This window comes from Chiloscyllium punctatum, chromosome 9 (assembly GCF_047496795.1).
Source record: "Chiloscyllium punctatum isolate Juve2018m chromosome 9, sChiPun1.3, whole genome shotgun sequence".
NCBI classification, from domain to species: Eukaryota; Metazoa; Chordata; class Chondrichthyes; order Orectolobiformes; family Hemiscylliidae; genus Chiloscyllium; species Chiloscyllium punctatum.
This window is the reverse complement of record NC_092747.1, coordinates 3,845,234-3,867,359: the sequence shown is the minus strand read 5'-3', so window position 1 is coordinate 3,867,359 and position 22,126 is coordinate 3,845,234. Positions and strand designations below refer to the sequence as shown.

General features: G+C 45.6%; 1 protein-coding gene across 1 annotated transcript in view; it reads left to right on the top strand.

Annotated features, from left to right (window-relative positions):
- xrra1 (X-ray radiation resistance associated 1) overlaps positions 1 to 22,126 on the top strand; it is a 102,728-nt gene that overhangs the window by 6,128 nt on the left and 74,474 nt on the right. Inside the window, exons 3-5 of the mRNA XM_072576728.1 lie at positions 7,774 to 7,869; positions 10,934 to 11,109; positions 13,039 to 13,110. Coding sequence (XP_072432829.1) covers positions 7,779 to 7,869; positions 10,934 to 11,109; positions 13,039 to 13,110 — 339 coding nt within the window. The 5' untranslated portion in view covers positions 7,774 to 7,778. The remainder of the gene's footprint in view (positions 1 to 7,773; positions 7,870 to 10,933; positions 11,110 to 13,038; positions 13,111 to 22,126) is intronic.

Genomic DNA, 22,126 nt, shown 5'->3' with positions numbered 1-22,126 from the left:
TCTTCGCTGTCAACTACACTTCCAATTTTGGTGTCATCTGCAAACTTACTAACTGTACCTCATATGCTCGCATCCAAATCATTTATGTAAATGACAAAAAGTAGAGGGCCCAGCACCGATCCTTGTGACACTCCACTGGTCACAGGCCTCCTGTCTGAAAAACAACCCTCCACCACCACCCTCTGTCTTCTACCTTTGAGCCAGTTCTGGATCCAAATAGCTAGTTCTCCCTGTATTCCATGAGATCTAACCTTGCTAATCAGTCTCCCATGGGGAACCCTGTCGAACGCCTTACTGAAGTCCATATAGATCACATCTACCGCTCTGCCATCATCAATCTTCTTTGATACTTCTTCAAAAAACTCAATCAAGTTTGTGAGACATGATTTCCCACGCACAAAGCCATGTTGACTATCCCGAATCAGTCCTTGTCTTTCCAAATACATGTACATCCTGTCCCTCAGGATTCCCTCCAACAACTTGCCCACCACCGAGGTCAGGCTCACTGGTCTATAGTTCCCTGGCTTGTCTTTACCGCCCTTCTTAAACAGTGGCACCACGTTTGCCAACCTCCAGTCTTCCAGCACCTCACCTGTGACTATCAATGATACAAATATCTCAGCAAAAGGCCCAGCAATCACTTCTCTAGCTTCCCACAGAGTTCTCGGGTACATCTGATCAGGTCCTGGGGATTTATCCACTTTTAACCGTTTCAAGACATCCAGCACTTTCTCCTCTGTAATATGGGCATTTTGCAAAATGTCACCATCTATTTTCCTACAGTCTATATCTTCCATATCCTTTTCCACAGTAAATACTGATGCAAATATTCATTTAGTATCTCCCCCATTTTCTGTGGTTCCACACAAAGGCCGTCTTGCTGAACTTTGAGGGGCCCTATTCTCTCCCTAGTTACCCTTTTGTCCTTAGTATATTTGTAAAAGCCCTTTGGATTCTCCTTAATTCTATTTGCCAAAGCTATCTCATTTCCCCCTTTTGCCCTCCTGATTTCCCTCTTAAGTACACTCCTACTTTCTTTATACTCTTCTAAGGATTCACTCGATCTATCCTGTCTGTACCTGACATGTGCTTCCTTCATTTTCTTAACCAAACCTCAATTTCTTCCCTATACTTACCAGCCTTCCCTTTCATCTTGACAGGATTATACTTTCTCTGGATTCTTGTTATCTCATTTCTGAAGGCTTCCCATTTTCCAGCCATCCCTTTACCTGCGAACATCTGCCTCCAATCAGCTTTCGAAAGTTCTTGCCTAATACCGTCAAAATTGGCCTATCTCCAAATTAGAACTTCAACTTTTAGATCTGGTCTATCTTTTTCCATCTCTATTTTAGAACTAATACAATTATGGTCACTGGCCCCAAAGTGCTCCCCCACTGAACCTCAGTCACCTGCCCTGCCTTGTTTCCCAAGAGTAGGTCAAGTTTTGCGCCTTCTCTAGTAGGTACATCCACATACTGAATCAGAAAATTGTCTTATACACACTTAAGAAATTCCTCTCCATCTAAAACTGCTGGCAGAGGCTAGCAGTAAGTTGCTTCTTGATTTCGCAAAGCTTGTCCACCATTTACCCACTTGCCTGCATGAAAGTAGCTCCAACAACACTTATGAAGATTGATACCAAGCAGGACAAAGCAGTCCACTTAATTGGCACCACATCTACAAAAATCTACTCCCTTCACCAACACTCAGTCGCAGTAGTGTGTACCATTGACAAGATGCTCTGCAGAAATTCCCCAAGGCTCCTTAAACAGCACCTTCCAAACTCATGACCACTTCCATATTTAAGGACAAGAACACCATCATCTGCAAATTTCCCTCCAAGCCACTCACTATTCTGACTTGGAAATATATCACTGTTCCTTTACTGTAACTGGCTCAAGATCCTGGAACTCCCTCCCTAACTGCATTGTCGGTTTCCCTATAGCACATGGACTGCAGTGGTTTGAGAAGGCAGCTCATCACCACCCTTCTCAGTGGCAACCAGGATTGGGCAATAAATTGTGGCCCAGCTACAAGTGAATAAAAATAAACTCTCCTGATAAGACAGTCCCTCCATAATTTGACTCATCCCAGTGAACTTTATCTGGACCGCTTCCGCTGCCAGTAAGTCCTTAGATAAGGCTTCCAAAAAAGTCACAATATTCCAGGTTAGACCATTCACAATATGGTCTAACTGTTGTCTTTTATAGTTTTAACAAAACCTCCCTCTTTGTACCCTATTCCTTTCAAAATAAAGGCAAATATTCCATTTGACTTCTGTATTACCTGCTAAACCTGTATGCTAGTTTTTTTAGATATATGCATAATGATTCCTACATTCCTCTGTACTGTGGCTTTCTGCACAACATCTCTACTTTGACTTTTAAAAGTTTTGGTCTTTTAGATTACAACCTGCAAATATTTCCCTATTTATCTTCAATCTGAAAATAACCTGTAATAGGTAGTCAAATTAGTAGCTATCAATAACCAATGAATTTACAGTTTACCTGAAATTTCGTTCTTGTGTTGGGTCCCTAATCTTAGGCTTCAATTATCCTGTTAAAAAAGCCTTACAAGTTACGAGCCCCAAAAACAAGGCAAGCAAAAAGCACTTCATTCCCCTCTGCACCGAATTCTCACATTGCTACCAAATTCCCTGAACTTAGGCTGTATCTCACTCTGGATGTGAACTCTCCTTCCTGACTATGTGAAACTTACTGACCTATTGAATTATTAGACTATTGAATTTAAGTGGAGAAACACTGCAGAAAACCAGAGTCCAAGGATTCTTGGTAAATTACTGCCAGTGCATCTACTATCGCAGTAGCTACTTCATTTATTTTCCGCGGATGTATTCCATCAGGTCTGGGTGACTTTAGTCCCAACAGTTTTCCTAGTACTTTTTCTCAAATAATAGTTATTGTATTTACTTCTTGTCTCCTTTTGCCCCTTGATTATTTAATAATTGTGGAATGCTTTTAGTGAAGACTGGTGCAAAGCATTGATGGAAAAATATTTGGAGTCTCTTCCATTATTATTCACAGCTCCAGGTTACAACATGCATTTAAAAGTGTACATTCCCACAGGAACTCAGACTCCAGGAGGAGTGGAAGGCATGTTGGATGGCTGGAATGGTAACGTGAATCAGATCGATGTACAATGTTAAAAATCACACAACACCACGTTATAGCCCAACAAGTCTCTTTGGAAGCACTAGCTTTCGGAGCACTGCTCCTTCATCAGGTGGATGAAAGAGCAGTGCTCCAAAAGCTAGTGCTTCAAATTAAACCTGTTGGGCTATAACGTGGTGATGTGTGATTTTTAACTTTGTACACCCCAGTCCAACACTGGCATCTCCAAATCAGGTCAATGGAAACTTCATGGAGTTTGATCCACGTTCCAGCTGAGGTAGATTCAGGACCTTCCTCCTTGTCCTACCCATGATGGAGGTTGTATGCTGTGGGTTGGACATGTCCCTGGGAGAAGAACTCAAGGAGAAGAAGGAGAAAGATTAGCGAGGGTAGAACTGCTTCAATTTTTGGTCTCATCTCTCTGCAACATCTATACATTTCACACACTGAATTAATTTGAAGTACTTTGGTATCTAAACAATGCAGCAGCCTTTTAATGAGCAGCAAAAAAAACTATTATATAACCATGATTTGACTACTTTTTTGGGTGAGGTAATGATCTGTGAATCTTTGAAAAGCGAGGAAGGAGGATACCTTGAGAACTCTCTACTCTACTTTGAATATATATTTGCATTACCTTTTTGAGAAACACATTAAAATTTTTGCCAAGTCCAGCAAACATGAGTTGAATTGGATCCTTTTTCCTGTAGACTGGGTTCAGTTTCTCAGCTCTCTTGCAGTGATTCTGAGTGCGCAAGTGCCTTATGATGTCTTTCTCCCCGTGTCTGGCACAGCTCAAGTAGGTCTCACATACCATGCAGTAAAAGTCCTTGCGACACTCTGGAACAGGCTGAATACATTGATATTTGATTGCCCATTCAGTCTTGAAATGGTGGCTGGACTTCTTTTGGCCTTGATATTTCATCTTCTTTTCCTACTTCTCTGCTGAGTTTGACATGGGATTGAAGGGAGGGGGGAGACCAAGAGGCAGACATGGAAATAGAGACTCGAGGGAATTCTCAATCCCTGGAACTCCTGACTTCTCAATTCTTAAACTTTAAAAATTGCTGTGCAGACTATATTTCTCAAGCAAAAATATGTCATGATGCTTCAGGTGCCCTTAGTAAGCTGGGTAGATATAGCACAGTAACACAGACGTCATAATAACATGCTGTGACAGAGCAAGTGTAAATGCTACCTTGTAATGGTTGCAGTTTAAGTTAAGTTAATTTGTTTGATCTCTGCCACTTTAAGAAAGTGTTTGAAATTGCAAAGAAGAGGTTTTGAATAGATTGCCTGGCTTTAGAGGCACCAGGATTGGAAGAGATGCAAATGAAGAAACCAAGATGTGGAAATTTCAGAGGCATTGACCATAACTTTCCAATCTTCCTTAGACCTAAGTGGCGCCAGAGGACTGGAGAAGTACAGATGTTTACATTTGAGTATAAAGATCAGCCAAGCAACGGCAGGTCAGCGTAGATTTGTTAAGGACAATTTGTGTTTAACTAACAAATGGGGTTGTTTTTTATTGAGGTAACAGAGATGGTTGAGCAGGGCAATGCTGCTGATATGTTGTGCATTGACTTTCAAAGTGCCGCACAACAATCGTGTGAGGAAAGTTTCCATTTGGGTTTTAAAAGGGAGAGTACCAACATTGATATAAAATTGGCTAAGTAACAGAAACAGAGAATAATGATTAATAACATATTATGAGACTGGAAGAAGGTTTAAAGTGGAATTCTTTTGGGATTGATAATAGACTGCTGCTCTTCCTGATAAATATTAATGACATAGATCTAGCTGTATAGGGGACATTTTCAAAATTTGAAGTCAATTAAACATTTGAAAATGAATTATGAGGGGCATAGCATTAAACTCCATAAAGACGTAGACAGGTTGATCGAGTGGGTGAACAGGAAATTTAATGCAGAGAAATAGTGAAGTGATTTACTTTGAGAGAAAGAGGGCACTGCCTGAGAGTGTGGGAGGCAAATTAAATTGAATGTTAAAGAGGGAATTGGATTATTACTTGAACAGGAAGAATGTGTAGGTCTATTAGAAGGACAAACATTAATGTTCTGGTGTCATTGGTTCAAATCTCATTGCAGTATCTGGTGGAATATAAATTCAGTTAATGCTAATATCTGCTCCTGAGGAGTGGAGGGGAGATGATGGCCCAGTGGTATTATTGCTATGCTGTTAATCCAGAAACCTCGGTAATATTCTGGAAACCCAGGTGTGAATTTCCCGTGGTAGATGTTGGAATTTGAATTTGTCATTAAACTGTGGTGCCACTGTGAATGGGGGAGGGAGTGTGTTTGGGGAGAGGGGTCTTCTTGGGCCTCTCTCTCAATCCCATATCCTTACTCTCCTCCAAGTCCTCTTCCCACTATCCCTATTTCAATATTGCATTTCTTTCCTGCATGTGGGCAGCAGCTTCCTACCAGGTCTCACTTTCCACGTCCTCACCTTTTCATTGCAGTCTCCCAAGGCCTCTAGCAACATGTGGTGATGTTAGGGACATTGAGCAGGGGAGCAGCAGCAGTTGAACGAACCATGTCTGGAGGAAAAGAGATAAAGAGGCTTCATGGAGAGTGGTAGAGACAGACAGACAATTTTCTCAACCAGTCATAAACACAGTAGACCTGGTTTAACCTTAATTGCCATTAATATTAATACAGACCCGATGTCAGTGGATCAAAGAATCATAGTTAAAAATCACACATCACCAAGTTATAGTCCAACAGGTTTATTTAGAAGCATTGGCTTTCGGAGTGCTGCTCCTTCATCAGGTGGCCGTGGAGTATAAGATCATAAGGTTCATATTCGACAGTACTGTGCCTTTAAGAGAGATGCGTCCTTACCTGTTTCTCTTGCGGAGAGGTGCTGGAATAAAAAAAAACAAACAACAAAGAAAATTTACAGCCCAGGAACAGGCCCTTCGGCCCTCCAAGCCTGAACGAATCCAAATACACTGTCTAGACTTATCGCCCAATTCCTAAGCATCTGTATCCCTCTGCTCCCCACCTACTCATGCATCTGTCCAGAAGCATTTTAAATGAGTCTCCCATTCCTGCTCCACCATATCTGCTGGCAACTTGTTTCAGGCACCTACCAGCCTCTGTGTAAAGTACTTGCCACGTATACCCCCTTAAACTTTTCACCTCTCACCTTGAACGCATGACCTGTCATTATTGAATCCCTCACCCTGAGAAAAAGCTTATCTCTATCTACCCTGTTTATACCCTTCATGATTTTGTCGATCAGGTCCCCCTCAATCAGGTCCCCGCTCAATCTCCTTTTTTTCTCATAGAATCAATCCTAACATTCTCAACCTTTTTTCATAGCTAGCACCTTCCATACCAGGCAAAATCCTTGTAAACCTTCTCTGGATGTCTCTTTCAGACAGACAGTTGGTAAACAGCTTGTGAGTTCTGCGTGGGTGCTTCTTTTTGAAAAAATGAGACAAAAGAATCATGAATGGGCAGGGTCAGGGCTTACACAGACCCAGGAGGGTTTTTAGTTTTGCTTTTAGTTAGTTGAAGGTCTGCTGGTGGCTGAGCTAAAAGCTTTGCATTCCCTGCTGCTAGGGTCTCAGACAGCGAGGTTTCCTCTTCAAAATCAAAAGAGGCAGCATATGAGAACTAGAACTGTTTTGCTGAGTTGCATTTTTGCCAAAGGGTGTATTTGTGAGGTGTTGCCTATATTGAAACAGTTGATGATTCGCGGTGAAATAAGACATTATCTTGTTAAATAATACAGGAGAGTTAAAATTATTGCCAGTTGTTTTTTCAATTTTATATGTGTTGTAAGAATACAGTGTGGTTTGCTTAAAGCCTAGTGGTGGATCAATAGAATTATATGTGGAATACAGCACCTTACACTTACCTTTAAATATATGTGAAAGTTAGGGTGTAGGCTGTCTTGTTCCTGTATTTTGAGGGTTTCTCTTCTGATCCATAACACATGATCTTCAGATTGTGCCAGAGGTTTGGAGACATTATGATTGGTGCAGAGTTTGAAGTATGTATTGATGTATAAATCCTGCAGTGACTTGGATTTCCTTAACAGTAGAACAATTTTGTAATATCTACCTTATCAAGCCCACTCAGATCCTGTATTTTTAAATGACATAAGAACCCAGCATCTTCTGACTTAGTCATTTGGTAAATCACTACCCAATTAACAAACCTAGCAGGAGATCCCCACTTTGATTCTTGCTATGTGTTAACTGACCCCAGCAATTAGGAGTCTAAGGGTGGCCTCATCATTCCTGTCTTTGGAGCCAAATCAGCCAAAATTCTGTCGTTTGAACAACATTTAGTTGTTCCTGCTTCCTCTGGGCAGTGAACATGCATGGTGTTTGGATGATGAAGGATTTGATTTAATGGTGAAGGTCCTTACAGTTGTTTGTTCATCTGTACTCACAGTCCAGGTTGCATATATCTGATAACTGCCTGTAACTATGGTTCCAAGAGCTCATTAGAATCACCCTTCACATGATGTGAGAAAACTAAGAATAATAAAGATATATTCTCTCAGCTACTGAATTCAAACTGGGCCAAAATAATGCCAGTTCAGTGACCATCAGCTACATTTTAGGCATTTGATGTTCTTTTAATTTTTTTTTGTTGTTTTTCAGTAATTATGTTGCAAAATCAATATAAGCTGGATGATGACAAGAGTGTCTCAATGGATTGCTTTCCAATAAGGAAGATCTTCAAGGGAGGATATCAAAGTAAGCACTTTTTCCTTTTCACAATTGGAAGGTACATATCGTAGTGAACCCAAGAAAGATTGTTTCAAAAACATCTATCATTGTATATCTGAAAGTATCTTCTTGGTATTTTAAATTTTTTCACGGTGCTGGTTCTTACTCCACCAGACCACACATCCAACTTCCAACAGATGAGGCAAATCCCTACTTAAAAATATAAACAAACAGTATTAATAAACAACAATAGCAAATTAAAATTGTAAAACAGCTTTGATAACATCTTGTAGCAAAGAGGAAAACCATTTGTCACAAAGTGCTATTTCCCATAACCATATGTTTCCGTTTCACATAATTACCTAATTGTCTTTGAAAGTTTCTATTGAATCTCCTTCTACCATGCCTTCAGACAGTGCTTTTCTAGTCATAACAACTTCTCATATTCCCTCTGACCTTAAATCTGTGTCCTCTGGGTACCTAACAAATTTTATCAAAATTCTCATTATTTTAATATTCAAGTAATATAAGGGAGGTGTTATTAAATGTCTTCCTAACCCACTCTGCCGAGAACAATCGCTATTTTATCATTCTCTACTTAGGTCCTTCATTGTGTAATAGAATAATACAACAGAACAGCATGTGTGCCAGCATTTATTACCCATCCTAATTACCCTGAGAAAGTGGTGATAAGCTGCTTCCTCGAACTGCTGTAGTCCATATGGTGTAGGGAGTTGAATGTTGAAGTTGGTGCACAGGGTGCCAATCAAGTGGGCTGCTTTATCCTGGATAGTGTCAAGCTTCTTGAGTGTTGTTGGAGCTGCATTCAATCAAACTGCTGCATGTGCCTTGTAGATCATGGACAGGCATTGAAAAGTTAGCAAGTGAGTTACTCACCACAAGATTCCAAGCCTCTGACCTGCTTTTGATAACCACATACTTATTTGGGTTGTCCAGTTCAGTATCTGGTCAATGGTGACACCCTCTCCCCCTTCCCCTTTCCCCCAGATGTTACTCAAAGTTTGTGAGAAGATTTGTAGCTCGGGTGCTCATTGGTGTGGTTCTGTTCGCCGAGCTGGGAATTTGTGTTGCAGATTTAAACCACTATAAATGCCGGAGGAAACATCACAGAAGTGCTTCACAGGAGGCTCCCAAGCACTGAGGATGTCACCTGGACAGGGGACGAAACGTCTGCAATACAAATTCCCAGCTCGGCGAACAGAACCACAACAACTCAGATGTTACTAGTAGGGACTCAGCAATGGGAATGCCAATGAATGTCAAGAGGAGATGGTTGGAGTCTTTGTGAGGTATGTAGAGGAATGTCTTCCACATGTGATCTTTGAAATCCTTCTCTGTGTACAGTTATTCTAAACTCAACTGAAATATGGAGCAATGAGTGAGGAAGCAATACCACATAAAAGAATATTTATGATTTGCTATCGCTTAGTATGTGCTCAATATTTTAAAGATAAAATTATCACCACTGGCAATTTCAAATGGGTAAAGCTAATATTGATGATAACATATTTTACAATAACTTTTGTCAGTTTGATTTTATGGTCATTAGTTTGAGCAAAGATCCATTTAAACTTCCAGTAGATTTTTGATCTTCAAAGCACATGATGACATTGATATGGCAGGACCCATGGAAAAAACTCCCAAGAGGACTGGCCGAGATGGTGTCCTTGGCTGAGCCCTTGGATCCTGTGTGGACCAGCTGATGGGAATATTCACTGACCTCTTTAGCCTCTCCATACCATGGTCCAAAGTCCCCACCTGCTTCAAGAAGACCACCATCTTCCCGGTACCAAAGGAAACTCATGCAGCTTACCTCATGGGGCAGCACGGTTGTTAGCACTGTTGCCTCACCACCAGGGACCTGGGTTCGATTCCCACTTCAGGCAATTGTCTGTGTGGAGTTTGCACATTCTCCCCGTGTCTGCGTGGGTTTCCTTCCACAGTCCAAAGATGTGCAGGTGAATTGGCCATACTAAATCACCCATTGTGTTAGGTGCATTAGTCAGTGGGAAATGGGTCTGGGTGGGTTACTCTTTGGAGGGTCGGTGTGGACTTGTTGGGCTGAAGGGCCTGTTTCCACACTGTAGGGAATCTAATCTAATCAATGACTACCGCTCGGTGGCTCTGACTTCCATAGTTATGAATGCTTCAAGAGGTTAGTCATGGCTGATATCAACTCCAGCATCCCAGCCAGCCTTGGTCCCTTGCAATTCACCGACTGTTGTAACAGGTCCATGGTAAACACCTGGCCTGGCTCTACACCTGCCCATGAAACATCTGGATAACAAGGATACTTATGTCAGACTCCTATCCATTGACTATAGCTTGGCCTTCAACATTACAATTCCAAACAAACTCATCTCCAAACTCTGAGAACTAGACCTCTGGTCTACACTCTGCAACTGGATCCTTGACCTCCTCATCCACAGAATGCAATCAGTGGTACTTTATACAACATCATTTGAAAACCTATTTGCACAATATCAACTGAACTAACCCTCATTAACCCAATCTTGTTACTTAGTGCAAAACTTAATCAAAAACATTTTGACTTTACATAGTGGCTCAGTGGTTAGCACTGCATCCTCATAGTGCCAACCTCCAAGGACTATCTTTGTGTGGTTTGCACATTCTCCTTGTGTTTGCATAGATTTTTTGCGGTGCTCTAATTTCCTCTCACAGTCCAAAGATGTCCAGGTTAGGTGGATTGGCCGTGCTAAATTGCTCAGTAGTGTTCAGGGATGTGTCGGCTAGGTGGACTAACCATGGGAAATACAGGCAAAGAGTAGACAGTGCTGGCTCTGGGTGGGATCTCTTCAGAAAGTCGGTGCAGGCTTGATGGACCAAATGGCAACTTTCGGCACTGTAAGGATTCTATGGTTTAACCAGAGTCACTACTCTTGTCTGAAACTATAGCAAACCGTGTTCTGTCCCCAAGTGCAGTGGACTGTTTCTCTAGATGAATGTTATGAGAGAATAACCAAGATTACATTACATAAAATCATTCTCAGTGGCTGACAATAGTAATACAACCTTATGCACAGTCTGTTTGTGTGCTTTTTTTTTACAGGTGCTGGACACTGGGTGAAGGCTCAGAAAAGTACTAAGGAGAAGGTTTTTCATGTTGTAATTGGGCCAAAGCCAGTTCAAAGCTTGGATCCACAGCCAGCCCCTGTGAATGCAGCCCAACAAACTGACAAGCCTCCTAAACCGATTAAAGAAAACGTGCTGAATGGAGATTTCTTGGTGAGTGTTGGTAAGCTCCCTGGCTCTTCTACAGATGGTAAATCTGGCTGGACATATTTCTGGCGATTTCATTATATCAAGTAAACTGCCTCCATGGTTTTGCTGTTGGTTGTCTGAAGTCCATCCTCATATCATATTGTTTGCCTATGCCCATCTTTGCTGTTCCTGACATGCAAATGTTTGACGCCGACAGTATAGAGGAAGATTTACTCAATACCTGTTTTTGGAATGTTTAGGGACAGTGTAGATGGAGCTTTACTGTATTTAACCCCATACTATACCTGACCTAGGAGTGGCTGGAAACAATGTGAAGGGAACTTTAGACTGTATCTAATTCCATACTGTGAGTGTTGGCTTGTAACTGTACAGAGGGAGCTTTACAGTGTATATGGGGGAAGCAATGGCCTAATGGTATTATCGCTGGACTATTAATCCAGAGACCCAAATAATGTTCAGGGGACCTGGGCTCGAATCCTGCCATGGTAGATGGTGGAATTTGAATTCAATAAAAAGAAAATCTTGAATTAAGAGTCTAATGATGACCATGAATTCACTGTCGATTGTCAGAAAAACCCATCTGGTTCATTAATGTCCTTTAGGGAAAGAAACTGCCATCCTTACCTGGTCTGGCCTACACGTGACTCCAGACCCACAACAATGTGGTTGACTCTTAACTGCCTTCTGGGCAATTAAGGATGATTAATAAATGCTGCCTAACCAGCAACGCCCTCATAGAGTCATAGAGATGTACAGCACGGAAACAGACCCTTCAGTCCAACCTGTCCATGCCGACCAGACATCCCAATCCAATCTAGTCCGACCTGCCAGCACCCAGCCTGTATCCCCCTGAACCCTTCCTATTCATATACCCATCCAGCTGCCTTTTAAATGCTGTCCCCTCTCACCCTAAACCTATGCCCTCTATTTCTGGACTCCCCGACCCCAGGGAAAAGATGACAATAGAAAAAAGTTCTGTGCTAGACCCATTCTGCAAAAGTCTAATGGGACAGTATAGAGGGGATATTAGTTAATATCTGACTCCATACTGCATTTATCCTGGGAGTTCTTTTCGGGCTGTTCTGCACAATTGCATGACTTAGAGGAAACATTAGCCACATCCTATAAATTGGAGTACATACCTATTATGGCTAGTGTCTGTTTCTTACTCCATAACCAATTCCCTGCTGGCAGGCTATATTGGATGCAGTGACCATGATGTGGAAGAGTTAAGGTTTTGTTAGGAACAAAGGCATTAGATGTTGAGGTGAGGAATTGGTTGTGTAGAGATACATATGCAGAAGTTTCACAGCAAGCACAAGACAAATGATTGTCAATTGGGAATTTGTAGATGCAGATATAAATAACTTGAGCAGAGTTTTTAATAAGTATAAAGAAAACTTGTGCGTGGTCAACAACCTTCCAATGTTACATATCCACCTTTTGATTAAAAAGATCAGGATAGCCTAGATGATTTCTTGTACCTCTTTTTAGGGTATGATTCTAAAGCAAGGGTAATTAGTAATCCAATTAAACAAAGAACTGAGAGTACTTGAAATCTGAGACAAAAACAGAAATTGCTGGTGAAACTCAGCAAGTTGGCCGTATCTATGGGAAGAAAGTGGAGTCAACATATCAAGTCTGATGACTGTTCATTAAAACTCAGCTGCTGAGTTTTGCCAGCAATTTATGCTTTTGTTGCATTAATAATCCAAAAGGCTTGACCATTCATTCTGGCCAAAAGGTTTATACATTTTGTGTTGATGAGAAATACAAACTTGCCATGCCTTAAACATGAAGAAGAATATTAGATAAAGCTGAAGTGAAGTGGGCTGAATGTGGTTTATCTCATTTAAACAATATCCACACCCAGCTATGGAACTTGCCAGGATTGATTCAAGTTTCTATCAACTACTCTGTTGTTCTTTACAGAAGTGGCTGCATTGTGTGGATAATTACTCCGACCTGTGTACTGTGAATATTAGTGACCAGAACCTCCATTCCGTATGTATGATGTTAACATTGCAATTTTGTGCTTGTGAATAGGGATTAAGATCATAAATGGCAGGAACCTAAGAACAGGAGGCAGCCATTTATCTGCTCAGATCTGTCCCACTACTCAGTGAAATCATGGCTGACCTGACCTACCTCATAATACTCACCTTTGGCCCATATTCTTTAACGCCTTTGATTAACCAAAATCTGTCATTCTCTGGTATAAATATTCGTCAATTCAACATCACTGCCCGGTTCTACCTCCTTCCCAAGCCTGACCATCCTGGCTGACCCATTGTCTCAGCATGGTCCTGCCCCAATGAACCCATCTCTACCTACCTCGACACTGTCCTATCCCCCCCTAGTCCCCTTAGGAACTCCCCACATACGAGCGAGGCACCACCCATGCCCTCCACCTCCTCCAAGACTTCTGTTTCCCCGGCCCCCAACGCCTCATCTTCACCATGGATATCCAATCCCTCTACACCTCCATCCGCTATGACCAGGGCCTGAAAGCCCTCCGTTTCTTCCTCTCCCGACATCCCCAACAGTACCCTTCTGACACTCTAATTCATTTGGCTGAACTGGTCCTAACCCTTAACAATTTCTCCTTCGAATCCTCCCACTTCCTCCAGACCAAAGGGGTAGCCATGGGCACCCGTATGGGCCCCAGCTATGCCTGTCTCTTTGTTGGCTACGTAGAACAGCCCATCTTCCGTAATTACACCGGCACCACTCCCCACCTCTTCCTCTGCTACATTGATGACTGCATTGGCGCTACCTCGTGCTCCAGCGAGGAGGTTGATCAATTCATCAACTTCACCAACACATTCCACCCTGACCTTAAATTTACCTGGGCCATCTCTGACACCTCTCTCCCCTTCCTGGACCTCTCCATCTCCATTAATGACAACCGACTTGACACCGGCATTTTTTTTACAAACCCACCGACTCCCACAACTGCCTGGATTACACCTCTTCCCACCCTACCTCCTGCAAAAATGCCATCCCGTATTCCCAATTCCTCCGCCTCCGCCGTATTTGCTCCCAGGAGGACCAGTTCCACCACAGAACACACCAGATGGCCTCCTTCTTTAGAGACCGCAATTTCCCTTCCCACATGGTTAAAGATGCCCTCCAACGCATCTCGTCCACATCCCGCACCTCCGCCCTCAGACCCCACCCCTCCAACCGTAACAAGGACAGAACGCCCCTGGTGCTCACCTTCCACCCTACCAACCTTCGCATAAACCAAATCATCCGCTGACATTTCCGCCACCTCCAAAATGATCCCACCACCAGGGATATATTTCCCTCCCCACCCCTTTCCACAAAGACCGTTCCCTCCATGACTACCTGGTCAGGTCCACGCCCCCCAATAAACCACCCTCCGTCCTGGCACCTTCCCCTGCCACCGCAGGAATTGCAAAACCTGCGCCCACACCTCCTCCCTCACCTCTATCCAAGGCCCTAAAGAAGCCTTCCACATCCATCAAAGTTTTACCTGCACATCCACCAATATCATTTATTGTATCCGTTACTCCCAATGCAGTCTCCTCTACATTGGGGAGACTGGACGCCTTCTAGCAGAGCGCTTTAGGGACCATCTCTGGGACACCCGCATCAATCAACCCCACCTCCCTGTGGCCCAACATTTCAACTCCCCCTCCCACTCAGCTGAGGACATGGAGGCCCTGGGCCTCCTTCACCGCCGCTCCCTCACCACCAGACTCCTGGAGGAAGAACGCCTCATCTTCCGCCTTGGAACACTTCAACCCCAGGGCATCAATGTGGACTTCACCAGTTTCCTCATTTCCCCTCTCCCCACCTCACCCCAGCTCCAAACTTCCAGCTCAGCACTGTCCCCATGACTTTTCCTATCTTTCTTTCCATCTATCCATTCCACCCTCCTCTCTGACCTATCACCTTCATCCCCACCCCCATCCATCCATTGTATTCTTTGCTTCCTTCCCGACCTATCACCTTCATCCCCACCCCCATTCACCTATTGTACTCTATGCTACTTTCTCCCCATCCCCACCCTCTCATTTATCTCTCCACCCTTCAGTCACTATGCCTGTATTCCTGATGAAGGGCTTTTGCCCCAAACGTCGATTTTCCTGCTCCTTGGATGCTGTCTGAACTGCTGTGCTTTTCCAGCACCACTCTAATCCAGAATCTGTAGTCATTGTTTTTACCTAGTTTTTTATCATAGTCATGCAGCACAGAAATAGGTCCTTCAGCCCAACTCATCCATGCTGAATAGGTTTCCTAAACTGGAGTCGTCCCATTTGCCTGCATTTGGCCCATATTCCTTGAAACCTCTCCAATCCATGTACCTGACTAAATATAGTAATTGTACTCACCTCTACCACTTCTTTTGGCAGCTCGTTCCTTTTTAGCACCACTCTCTGTTAAAAAGTTGCCCCTCAGTTCCTTTTTTAACAGATCCTTCAGTCCAACTAGTCCACATCGACCATGTTCCCAAACCAAACTAGTCCCATTTACCTGCATTTGGTCCAAATCCTTCCAAACCTTTCCTATTCATGTACTGATCCAAATGCCTTAAATGTTGGAGGAACAATTTACTACATATGCTGGACTCTGTACTGAAAACAAAAGATGTTGGAAATCACAGCAGGTATGGCAGCATCCATGGAGAGAGAGCAAGCTAACATTTTGAGTCTAGATTACTTTTCATCCACCATGTCCATCTCAGACTCCGAGATTTCTTCAATATTAGGTGGAACGGGAGAACCCAAGGGTTCCCATAACCTTCCCAGCTGTTCTAAAGAGCCAGGTATAATTCGCTCCAGCCCTGTTTGTGAGTTTGCAGCTTTCATGTGGTCCACATGCTTGTTCAGGAGTGCCTAAATTAGCAGACTTTGTACATCATGGGACCTCATGTCCACCATGCCTCTTGCCCATGCAGGGCAATTTACCTGATTTCGGCACCAAACTGTGTCTCCCACTTAGAGGAGTTTTTCCGTCCAGCATTAGTATTCCTGATGCCTCCCCCCTCAAGATCCAGGAAGATCAGTTTTAACCTGGTGCAGAGTCTTTTCACCATTGGCAACTCAGCTGGAGCCATCCCTATACAGAGGAACCTCGATTATAGGTAGGACATCATTTGGTTAATCGAATTCCGGATAACATAGTTAGCCAAGTGTCGGGACCTTGCGATCTTGTTCAGATAATCTGAAATTTGGATGATCGAATGGTTAAATGACTGAACAGGAACTGAATAGTTTGGTGTCCAGTGAAGATTCAGGCTGTTTCTGTAAGACTACTCTTTCCGCCAGACCATTGGATAGTATGGAACAGTCCATATATGCCAAATGCCATTCAACTTTAAAAAATACACAAATTCCCTGCTGGTAAATGATGGCCCATTGTCTGCAACCAACATTTCTGGGTGCCTGTGTATTGCAAAAGAAGCTTGCAGCTTTTCTACTGTTGTCCCCATGTTTGATGAATGAACTCTGTACACTTTGAGTGGGCATCCACAACGACTAAGAACATTGAGCCCATGAAAGAGCCAGTATAATTGACATATAACTGAGTCCAGAGTTTACTTTGCCATTCCCACGAACGTGGGGTAGCGGTTACAGCCAACCTCAGAGCTATGGCCTCAGCAGCTGCTTGCAGCCCTGGCCAGGGCATTCGCAACACAGTCAGGGTGACTGTGAAGAAGGTGGAGGAGCGCCCACCAATCAATCGGATGGTGTTTGTGAAGAAGATTTTGCTGGAGTGCTGCGGGTTCGAAGCAATGGACATGTACTGCCTGCAGGATTTCCCTGCAGCAGGCTATTTCGACGTGACCTTCAGGAGCGTGAAGAATTGCGAGCAGCTCCTGAAGGTCTTCAAGGAGAAGGAAGGGGAACCTCTGTTCTCCAGCTTGTTGGTGGTCCCATTGTGTGTGCTTCCTGCGCAGAGGTGTCGGGTTGTAACAATCCAGATGTACGACCCTCACGTCCCAGCAGCAGATGTCCTGACCTTCCTGAGAAGATACGTCCAGGTTGAAGGAGAGAGTACCGATGTGGTCGATCCTTTTGGGATCTGGACCAGCAAACGACAGGTCAGGGTAACCCTGAGGGTCGATGCCAGTGGGAACATCCTCCACCCACCCTCCAGCTTTGCCATCGGAGGAAGCAGAGGTTACCTGACATATGCAGGGCAGCTGAAAGTGTGCCGAACCTGCGGGAGGTCAGGCCACATGGCGGCGGATTGTAAGGTGACTGTCTGCCGAAACTGCAAGCAGGAAGGCCACCCGACCAAGGAATGTAAGGAGGCCAAGAACTGTAATCTGTGCGGAGAGGCGGGCCACATGTACAAGGCCTGCCCAAGATGAGGGGCCTTGTACGTTTGCTGGTCCAGATCCCAAAAGGATCGACCACATCGGTACTCTCTCCTTCGACCTGGACGTATCTTCTCAGGAAGGCCAAGACATCTTCTGCTGGGACGTGAGGGTTGTACATATGGATTGTTACAACCCGACACCTCTGCGCAGGAACCATACACACAGATGGCCGGAGGTGGCAACACGAGCCGTGGACCGCCTAAGACCAGCAAGGTACCACAAAACAGCACAGGAACTGTGTCTGGAAGCACCCAGAAGGAAGGGCAGGCTGTAGCGGAGCAGACAGCGGGGAGATGCAGCAGCCAATCCAAGCACCTTCAAGACAGACAGAGGAAATGGAAGAGGAGGGAACAAAGGAGGCAGGGGATTGAATTACTGTCAAAAGCAGGAAGAGGAAACCTCTCAAGGCCCCCAAAGCCACCCAGCGAAGGGGGAAGCGACACCTATACGACAAGGATACAGGTAGCTCTTCCAACGGTGAGGACGGGTGCAAGGAGGGTCGTCACCAGAGGAAGAGACAGAGCACTGCGGGGAAAAAGGAGGGCAGCACCGCCCAAACAGGAAAAGACGATCCCTCTGAGGGGATGGGTAAAGGCCTCCCCCCGCCCGGTGAGAACCAAGAGGTACCCACCGGCCCACAGCTCCAGGTAACTGGGAGCAGCGGTCCTGTGACAGCCCTGCTGTCAGATGGAGAACTGGACTATGCGGACCCTGGGCCCGACCCGAAGATACCAAAGCGGGGAAATGGCTCCAGCGTGGAGCCGGACAGCTACCTCCGCCCTGGGAGGGTCCAGCAATTTGCTGTCACCACAGGGATGCACACAGCTACCCCAGAGGGGCAAGACCAGCAGCAAATGGACAGTGTCAACCTTGTAAACTGTTAAAATGGGGTTAAAAATTGCCAGCATCAATGTGCGTAGCATCAAATCGGCTATGCGATGTGTTTCTACGATGGCCTTCCTGGCCAAGGTCCTGTTTCTGCAGGAGTGTGGGATACCGCTCCTCGGCAGCTACAGGAGATGGTCGAGCTTGTGAGCCCATGGGCCGTCAGTTTTGTCGGGGGGCAACGATAGCTGCACCTCCGGCCTGGGTATCCTGTTGCGAGGAGGCAACTTCACCATCTCTGAGGTTAAGGAGATGGTGAGCGGGTGCCTCCTCGTCACTGACGTCATGTACAGGAATGCTCCCCTAAGACTGATTAATGTGTACGCCCCAGTAGGTAAGAGTGAACGGTTGGCCATCCTGCAGCAGCTTCCACTGTTGCTGGCTACATCCAGGTCGGTCATTCTCGCCGGAGACTTCAACTGTATCATTGATGCAGATGGACGATCCGGCGGGGGGGACAGTAAACTGGACGCCATGTCCAGAGCCCTGATGGACACGGTAAAAGATGCGAAGCTGCACAACGTCTTCAGCACCCCTGCAGATGGAGCGCAGCGTAGATACACCTGGTCATGGGCAGACAGGTCTATCTGCTCAAGGATAGATTATCTGTTTGTGTCCCGAACGCTCTCGGTCAGATCCACTGACGTCAAGCCGGTGTTCTTCTCTGACCACTGCCTCCTGCTGGCCGACTGTCACCTACAGGATGAGCAGCGGGCTGGTAAGGGAATGTGGAAGCTGAACACAAAGCTGTTGACCCCAGGAAATTGAGGGGCTCAAGAGGGACTACGCAGGTTGGAGAACCGTGAAGCCCCTCTTTGAGTCCCCAGCGGACTGGTGGGAAACAGTAAAAGGGAACATCAAGAGGTTCTTCATCCTCAAAGGTGTTCAGGAGGTGAGAGAGAGGCGGGGAAAACTGTCCCAGCTCCAGGAAAGTATGCAGAACCTGCTCCTGCTGCAGACGATGGGGGTCGATGTCACGGAGGACCTCAAGGAGGTGAAGGGGCAGCAAGCCTCGCTCTTTGCCTCGGAGGCCTCCAAGGTAATCTTCTGGTCCAGGGTCTGCTCGGTGGAGCAGGATGAGACGTGCTCACGTTTCTTCTTCCAGAAGGTGCACAAAGAGAGCTCCGTGCTCTGCAGCCTGAAGGAAGAAGATGGCTCAATAATGTCACCTCAGGCTGATGTCATGAGGATCAGTAATCCTTCTATGTCAGTCTGTATGAAGCGAAGCCGACCGACAGCGCGGCCTCCAAGTCGTTCCTGTCCTCTATCACGGAGGTCTTAGACGAAAGAACACGAGAGAGGCTGGTCTAGCTGCTATCTCTGGACGAGGTGACCAAGGCCCTTGAGTCCTTCGAAAAGAATAAAACTCCTGGAAGCGACGGCTTACCGGTCGAGCTCTATTCCGCTCTGTGGGACTTGATTGGCCAGGACCTGCTGGCGGTGTATGTCAGTATGCTTCGGGCAGGTACCATGAGTGAATCCATGAGGAAAGGCATCATCACCCTCATCTACAAGCGGAAGGGGGAGAGGGAGGAACTCAAAAATTGGAGACCAATCTCGCTGTTGAATGCGGATTACAAAATTCTGTCAAAGGTAATCGCCAACCTGGTCAGGTCTGCTCTAGGGTTGGTGATTCACCTTGACCAAACCTGTGCTGTGCTGGGCACGAAGATCGCTGAGAATCTCGCACTCCTCAGGGATACGATCGCCTACATGCAGGACAGAGGGTTGGACACCTGCCTGATCAGCCTGGACCAGGAGAAAGCCTTTGACAGGATATCACACAGGTATATGAGAGAGGTTCTCTCCAAAATGGGCTTTGGGGAGGGAATCTGCAATTGGATCAGACTGCTCTACACCAACATTGTCAGTGCAGTCTCAATCAATGGGTGGGAATCAGATATCTGACTGGGAAGCTCTGGAGTCAGGCAGGGCTGCCCTCTCTCTATTCCTGACAGTGGGGGCCTGCAGGTTAAGGCCTCCCTGTACATGGATGACGTCGCCGTTTTCTGCTCGGATCCGCTGTCCGTGCGCAGACTCATGTGCATATGGGATCAGTTCGAACGGGCCTCAGGGGCCAAGGTAAACCGAGGCAAGAGCGAGGCCATGCTCTTCGGGTACTGGGCTGACCAGTCCTCGACCCCCTTCACCATCAGGACCAACCACCTGAAGGTGCTGGGTATTTGGTTCGGGGGGCTAGGGCGTGTGCCAAGTCTCAGCAAAGTGAGGCAGAAACTGGGCAGATGGAAGCTACGGTCGCTCTCCATCGTGGGAAAAAACCTGGTCATCAGGTGTGAGGCACTGTCATTGCTATTATACGTGGCACAGGTCTGGCCTATTCCCAGAACCTGTGCCGCTGCAGTCATCCAGGCCATCTTCCAGTGTATATGGAGGTCAAAGATGGACCAGGTCCGAAGGGACTCGCTATACAAAGATCTGGGCAACGGGGGAAAACATACATCCAATGCCACCCTCACCCTGATGGCACCTTTGTGTGTGGCTGCATCAAGCTGTGCGTGGATCCCCGGTACGCAAACACCAAGTGTCACTACGTACTGAGGTTCTACCTGTCCCCGGTGTTGTGAAGAATGGGCCTGGCCTCGCTGCCGCGGAACGCTCCAAGTAGTTGGACCGTTCCGTACCACCTGTCCTTTGTGGAAAAGTTTATGAAGAAAAACACCTTTGACCACAAGTCCATCAGGAAGTGGTCAGCACGTCGTGTCCTTGAGACCCTTCGGGAAAAGGAGAGGGCGGATCCTATCAAGCGGTTCCCTGAGCAGACTGTCAAAGCCATTTGGCAGAATGCCTCATCGCCAGAAATTTCCAACAAGCACCAAGACATGGCTTGGCTGGTGGTGAGAAGGGCTCTGCCTGTGAGATCCTTTATGCACGCCCGGACTCTCAGCAGCACCACACGCTGCCCTCGAAGCGGCTGCAGAGGGGACGAGACTGTCATACACCTCCTACTGGAATGTGCCTACGCAGAAGTCTGGAGAGTAATGCAGTGGTGTTTATCGTGTTCATCCCAAGCAGCGCCGTGACGCGGGACTCTGTGCTCTATGGCCTGTTCCCCGGGACGCACACCAAGACGAACATCAACTGTGCCTGGAGGATCATCAACTCGGTGAAGGACGCTCTCTGGACGGTCCGAAACCTGTTGATCTTCCAGCTGAAGGAATTGACCCCGACTGAGTGTTGCAGACTGGCACATTCCAAGGTCCAGGACTACGTGTTGAGGGACGCACTGAAGCTTGGGGCAGCTGCTGCCAAGGCACGGTGTGGAAAGACCACCATTTAACGTCTGCCTGCCTAAAGAAGAACAGGAGTCATTTGGGCTCTGCTGACGCCTCCACTAAAAATGTAATCGTACAGACCTGTAAATAGGAATGATTACTCTATTTCAGTATGCAAAGAAATGGAATGTTTACATATGTATGGCATGTCCAACTGTACAGACCATCAAATTATTTTATGAATAAAGTATATTTTTGAAATAAAAAAAAGCGGTTGGCTGTAATTTTGGCAATCTGGGCACTGCCTCATCAATGTGGCTATGTCAGCATCCAATCTTGGCTACCAGACATAACTTTTCACCAACATCTTCACTTTGGAAGCTCTGGATGACCCTGATGGAGTTCAGCCAGTATCTGGCAATGACCTTTCCACAGGACAATCATACTTGCTCCCCTAACAAAATGTCATCCTCTACAGTGATCTGGTATCTCTGGGTCCAGAAAGGTTTCAATTCTGGTTGTGACGGCCCTTTTGTATCCCCCATCA